This window comes from Engraulis encrasicolus, chromosome 17 (genome assembly GCF_034702125.1).
Source record: "Engraulis encrasicolus isolate BLACKSEA-1 chromosome 17, IST_EnEncr_1.0, whole genome shotgun sequence".
Classification (NCBI taxonomy): Eukaryota; Metazoa; Chordata; class Actinopteri; order Clupeiformes; family Engraulidae; genus Engraulis; species Engraulis encrasicolus.
This window is the reverse complement of record NC_085873.1, coordinates 35,604,525-35,611,339: the sequence shown is the minus strand read 5'-3', so window position 1 is coordinate 35,611,339 and position 6,815 is coordinate 35,604,525. Positions and strand designations below refer to the sequence as shown.

At 40.0% G+C, this 6,815-nt stretch overlaps 1 protein-coding gene across 1 annotated transcript; it reads right to left on the bottom strand.

The window, feature by feature from the left end:
* Nucleotides 1-342: 342 nt before the first annotated feature.
* LOC134466811 (E3 ubiquitin/ISG15 ligase TRIM25-like) lies at nucleotides 343-5,938 on the bottom strand. Its single transcript, XM_063220701.1, has 6 exons — nucleotides 5,245-5,938; nucleotides 4,796-4,853; nucleotides 4,346-4,579; nucleotides 2,199-2,355; nucleotides 1,902-1,961; nucleotides 343-1,196 (listed from the first exon to the last, which is right to left on the bottom strand). The coding sequence occupies exons 1-6, from the start codon at nucleotides 5,901-5,903 to the stop codon at nucleotides 688-690; spliced, it is 1,677 nt and encodes a 558-aa protein (XP_063076771.1). The 5' UTR covers nucleotides 5,904-5,938; the 3' UTR covers nucleotides 343-687.
* Between the last annotated feature and the right edge of the window lie 877 nt (nucleotides 5,939-6,815).

The following is a 6,815-nucleotide window of genomic DNA, read 5'->3' as shown; positions in this document are numbered from 1 at the left end:
AAAACTACATAATGACATTGTTTTGTGGAATGTGCTGCACACTAATCATGACAAGGTGAAAGTTCAAGAGACTCCTTGTGCACAAGCCCTCAGCAACAGGTGCAGGTGTGAGGCAGGAGAAGGTGAACAATGAACAAAATTCAAAAGACACAGCACACTGCTTACTGTGCCTTTTCTTACTTTATTATTCGGAGGCTCTGAAAAATAAAGTAAGAACTTTACTTTAAGAATTTTGTTAATGACAAGGTGAACTTTACTTCCATAACCACACTACGTATCATTTACAGACGTTTATTATTCGTAGTTCATACAAACTGAATTTTAGCATACAGACACAAAAATACAAATATTAACATAGCCGTCTATGTCTGCTAAAACTGACACAAGTCTGATGTTTCCACTCTCTATTCATCATAATAGCTGAGACGTACAGTAACTTTATTTGCAGTATATCCAACTTTTCAGCAGGCACTCCTCTATATTCCTTCCTTTGGAATTTCTTTTTTTTAAATGGATTTTATCCCACCTCATTGCATGTTCCATTTTAATATTATCCCACAAAATCTCACAGGTTTGCATGACTGACTCGTGATTTCCTGACCTTATTTTTCAATGAGTCTCATTAGTCTGATTATGTATTGCCATGTGGTCAAGCCAACTGAAAGTATAGACTGAATGTTCTGAATGTTAAGAGCAAAGTTTTAGTGAATCACCACCGTTAACCCAGAACCCAGGATAAATGGGTTCAGTGAATCTTATGGTAACAGACAGTAAAAGGGCCATTGAGTCAGATACATTGTAGAAGGACAAAGTTCCTGCCCTGTGGTCCACATACACTCCTATTCTAGAACTGGGAATTATGGAGATTTCAGTTTCTTGATCCAGGTGCCAGAAACTGCATTGTCCATTTTTACATTCCAGACACCAGGCTTTCTCATCGTTTAGAAAATTGCATTCAGCACTGATGCTTTTGTAAACTACTGCAATTTCAACCCCAAAATCCTCCTGTTCCTGCTCTACCTCCCAGTAAACACTTCTACTAAATCCCTGTTCACACAACACCTGAGCATGATTTATAAATCTGTCTGGATGATATGGGTAACGCTGCTCTTCTCCTCTTGTCACTCTCTTGTTCCCTTCAGACAGTACGAGCCAGTGGTGTGCCGTGTTTGGATCGAATGTCAGATTACAGGAGTCTGGAGTGGATACAAAAAGAACAGTTGACAGATTAGGCCCTATTTAAAGGTGCGCTGTGTAGGATGGTGGTCAGAATAGCTATTGGTCATTGAAACTGTGCTGCCTATTGCCAAGTTTGATCTTTTCATGAATATTTACTAAATAATAACATGATATTTAACCTAGTATGATCTGAGTATATAAGTTTAGTGGCTAAATATGTATATTTCTGGAAATTCAAAATGGCGGACATGGCGAAGATCCCCCTTTTCATTTATGAAAATTGCAATTTTTCCATTCCTAATGAATATTACATTACATTACATTGCACTTAGCTGATGCTATCATTTATTCAAAGCAACTTACAACTATTATTTTTCAGGGTATTGGTTACAGTCCCTGGAGCAATGTGCAGTTAGGTGCCTTGCTCACTTCAGCCATGAATGGAGATGTAGGGAGAGGTAAGTGGGGTTTCGAAACGGCAAACCTTTGATTGAAAGACAATCTCTCTAACCATTAGGCCATGGCTGCCTTGTGGAATACTTAGAATGGTGGTAAGTATTTATTAGTGAATGGGCAATAAGAATTCTGGAAAGAAACTGCTAAAATATTACACAGTGCACCTTTAAGCTTTACTGTTCACAAGCTGATTTGAGTTCCTGTCCTCTGCCTTCGGTATAAACACAAGTTATTGATTGTCCTGAGGATCTGGTAGGCCTACTTACACTTCAAAAAGTCCTTTCTGGTTTTTGGTTCCTGTGGAATGACGATCTCCACACTGGCCACTAAGGAAATGAACATATGAGCAGAAGGTTCCATTGAATGAGAAATATAGATGCATCTACTTAGGAAACCTAAATATATTGAACAAATATATTATCACAACTCCATGCATTTATTCAATTATCATTTAATTATTTGACCTGGGAAACTGACTTGTGATTGTTTCATGACATTTCAGGAGAAATTTATGAATAGGTCCAAAACAATCTACTATCATTTAATCTGCACATTTACTGTACCTTCTCCTGATATCTTTATCATGTCCTGTTTGCAGAGGTCATCCACTTTACTTTTCAAAGCAGAGAGCGATTTATTCAGGTCATTAAATGACATGCGTGGACTGAGACTGAAGCTGGGGGAAGGTTTGCATTCAGAGGACTTCAGGACCTGAAAACTCTTAAAAAATAAAGAAGAGATGTCAATCAGATATACAGTACGTATGGATTGTAATAAGGATGTGAGGAACACACGTGTAACTAGATTGCATTCTCACAGAAAATGCTGGAAGAGGGCTTGCCTTTTGGTGCAGAGATGAAACAAAGTACTATTGAGAAAACAAAGCTAAAAGAAATGTTGGAAAAAATCCATCCACCCAGTCAGAAGTTATGGGCCAAACAATTCAGCCATCTTAAATTCAACCATCTTCAAAGTGTTGTAGCTCTGCGTTTTGGGGATATACTAAATGACATACATGGTATTTTAAGTTGGCTAGGGAATACTACATATGATATTATTTTGAAAATCAACATGGGTCCGAGTGGGATTCGAACTCACAACCTCCATATCTGTAATCCAGGACCTTTGTCATTGATACTAAATGACATACATGGTATTTTAAGTTGGCTAAGGAACACTGCATATGATATAATTTTGAAAATCAACATGGGTCCGAGTGGGATTCGAACTCCCAATCTCCACATTTCTAATCCAGCACATTTGCCATTGATACTAAATAACATACATGGTATTTGAAGTTGGCTAAGGAACACTGCATATGATATAATTTTGAAAATCAACATGGGTCCGAGTGGGATTCGAACTCACAACCTCCATATCTATAATCCAGGACCTTTGCCATTGATACTTACTTTACATACATGGTATTTTAAGTTGGCTAAGGAACACTGCATATGATATAATTTTGAAAATCAACATGGGTCCGAGTGGGATTCGAACTCCCAACCTCCATATCTGTAATCCAGCCTCTTTGCCATTGATACTAAATGACATACAATACATGGTGTTTGAAGTTGGCTAATGAACACTGTATATGATATAATTTTGAAAATCAACATGGGTTCGAGTGGGATTCGAACTCCCAACCTCCATATTTGTAATCCAGCACCTTTGTCATTGATACTAAATGACATACATGTTATTTTTTGAATTGGCTAAGGAACACTGCATATGATATAATTTTGAAAATCAATATGATTCCGAGTGGGATTCGAACTCCCAACCTCCAAATTGCTGATGCAGGAGTATTACCATCGGGCCAAGCACCTGCCTATGAAAATCATTACAGCAAGACAATATTAGATTGCATTGAAGAGCTGAACAATAGACTTCTAGAACTACAGAGCAGCTGGTCGTTAAGAATAGAATGTTGAGAGAAAGTCACAGTTGAGATGGAACTCTATATTGGCTGCACCTGTTAATATGGTGCTGTAAGGCAGAGGGCAGAATCAGAAACAGTTTTTTGTCTTCAGATTGATGTTGCTAAAAAACTAAAAGGAATTGGCACGTGTCCTGCTCACAGATCGGAGTCATACATTTGATCTCTCTAACAGTCTTTGAATGAAGTTTATAGGTTAAACGGTTCAGTCACAAATGGACCTCTTGTGGGACATGCGCTGACCTCTTGAAAAAGGCACTTCAAGCCACAATGGGAAACGCCATAGACCCAGCCCTGTCGTTTTTACACACCTGCCATTTAAAAAGTAATGGGAGTTGGGAGATGAAACTTTGACAATTTGTAGACATCCCATAGAGCTCGCCAACAACGCATCAACTAAACTTCTAGGTGAAAGTGTTGATGTTTTATGACCGAAAAAGCCTCCTACACTCTAATCTCTAGAGTGGCGGAACCTTGGTTCATGAAGGTTCTACCATTGTTTTCAATGGGGACCCAAACTTGCACAAAATCGCCAAAAACGGGAAAACGACAAGAGACACAGACACGCTATATCACTAGAAATGATCTCAAAGCCGAGCCGGTCGTTTTAGTGTTTGAACGGTGTCTCTATCTCGAAAGGCCTAGGAGGAGATCCATTTTCTATTTTTACTGCCCTGCACAAGAGAACCAATAAACAGGACTTAGAGATTACTATAATCGGGCCTTGCTCTGCAAGCCCGCTTAATAAGACCCTGTCATTGCCAAAGCTACCTGGAGGAAATGGACGTGATCTTCCTCAAGTGAGAGCTTCTCCAACTCAGCATGTCCCCTCCTCAACTCAGCCAGCTCCTGCTCCAGTTTCTCCAAAACATCTTCAGCATCTTTCACTGCTGCCTTCTGCTGAGCTCTGATCAGCTCTTTCACCTCAGAGCGTCTCCTCTCAACAGTCTCCAGAAGCTTCTTGAAGATCTTCTCACTGTGTTGCTCTGCCTTTTGGGCAGAACGCTGAATAGAATAGAATAGAATAGAATAGAATAGAATAGAATAGAATAGAATAGAGTAGAGTAGAGTAGAATATAATAGAACAGAGTAGAATAGAATAAATAGATGTTCTTAGTAACTGTTCTTACTGTAGGCCTAATGGGACAAATGTGGAAATGTCACCGATTCATAAGTGAACATAGGCTATACATATGTTTTGGTAACCCTTTATTGGTATACCTGATATGATGCCACGGCCTCCTGGATCTCGTGCAGTTCCTTCTCTCTCTTCTGAATTCTCTGCAGGAATGCTGTCCTTGTCTTCCCCAACTCTGTCTTTATTAAAAATTTGAAATTGGCATTTGGAAATACACACGCACACGCACGCACGTGCACGCACACACACACACACACATACACAGAAGGATTCTGGAGTATATTCCATGTTATTTTTCCATGCAGCGAACTAATATGGATTGCAAATTTTGTTAGAGATTTTGTTCCGCTGTCTTTTTTGTAATCACTGAAAATCACTTGGGCTAACATGTAGCCCCATAATGCACACCGCACCAGTGGCATGCTGTAATAGTCATTGAAAGGTTAATTACCAATAGTGTTATTACTCTACTATGACATAATTGAGGGCCTTTATTAATGCACTATGACTTGCTCATTGCCATTCTGGTAACAGCAAACGTATAACGTCGTGTTTTAACGGGTTAACATCAGTGATTGAGCTCTTACCTCTTTTTCCTTCTGCTGCAGCTGAACATGTATTGTGGCCTTTGTGTTCATCCATAGTGCACAACATGCAGATACACTTCTGATCAGTACAACAAAACACCTCGATCAGCCTGTCGTGCTGAGAGCAGATCTTCTGTTGTACATGTCTGGACGCCTGCACCAGTTTGTGGCTCTTCAAGGCTGGGACGTTGTAGTGAGGCTCAACGTGTGTCTGACAAAGAGAGAGCAAACACACCAGACAGGACTTGACAGCTTTGAGATTTTTCTCACTGCAGAAGTCACATTCCACATCCCCTGGTTCAGCGTACGGAGCAAGAGGTGGAGATTGAGGAAGAGAAGCAATCGGAGACCCACTGCTCTTCCTCATTTGGCTCACCAGCTCAGCCAACATGGTGTTTTTCTTCAAGACAGGCCGTGGGCTAAACGTCTCCCTGCATTGAGGGCAGCTGAACAACTCACCCTTCTGACTCTCTTGATCCCAGCAACCACTTAAGCATTTCATGCAATAGTTGTGTCCACATGGAATGGTGACTGCATCCTTCAGAGGCTCCAAACAAATAGAACAACGAAAAGGATCCTGATCTTCAACAACAGCTTCAGCCATATTCACCTGTTAATGTCACCACAGCTGGTCCTTGCATAAGGTAGACTCACTCTAAGTGGGGCATACAGTAGTTTCGTCTCCTCTAACATAGAGAGAAAAGTGGGAGGAGTTTGCAAAAGCAGGTAGAACTGAGAGCGCAGGGTTCGTTCGTGATGAAGCAGTCATGGTTTTGCTAGGGCAGCGTGCATGCACACTTTGCCAGTTTGATGCAGTCTGGTTAACCATGCGCACTGCCTAGCAAAAGCATGATTGCTTCATTACGAACGAACCCCCAGTTTATCTGTACAGGTACTATATGACGCACCTGGCTCAAGATTGAGTGTTGAACTTTGTATCATGGGCGTGTTGCGCTGCAACGATCAGCAGAAATGTGTTTGAGTGTTTGAGGCCAATCACTTGAAATGGAAAGGAATCACGTATCTGTACAACTGTATATGAGGCAGCCCACAGCAGCTTTGACCAGGCCCAGGACAAAGTCAAGTCAAGTCAAGTCAACTTTATTTATATAGCGCATTTCATACACATGTGCAACTCAATGTGCTTTACAAATACAAAGAGCCTTTAAAAGTATTTAAAAGCCAAAGAAGATTTCCAACATTAAGATAAAACATATGATAAAAAGAAAATGGAAATAAATAAATAAAAACATATAATTTAAGCTAAGTAGAAAAAAAAGCGCTGCGATAAAACATATGGTAGAATAAAAATTAAAATTAAATACATAAAATTTAGATTACGGGTAGGCATCTTCAAAAAGCTTCGTCTTGAGTCTAGATTTAAAACTTGTAACAGATGGTGCATTTTTTATGTCATCAGGAAGATGGCTCCAAAGCTTTGCAGCATATGTAACGGATACCATAGCAACGGCACTTTGGTTGGCAGATATGTTCCTGAGAAACAGGAGAGAGATGA

Coding starts and splice junctions, on each gene's coding strand:
- LOC134466811 (XM_063220701.1), bottom strand. CDS start 5,903: ATGGCTGAAGCTGTTGTTGAAGATCAGGATCCTTTTCGTTGTTCTATT. Junction 4,580..4,795: donor AGGCCGTGGCATCATATCAG/GTATACCAATAA, acceptor TATTCTATTCAG/CGTTCTGCCCAAAAGGCAGA. Junction 2,356..4,345: donor ATCACGTCCATTTCCTCCAG/GTAGCTTTGGCA, acceptor TTATTTTTTAAG/AGTTTTCAGGTCCTGAAGTC.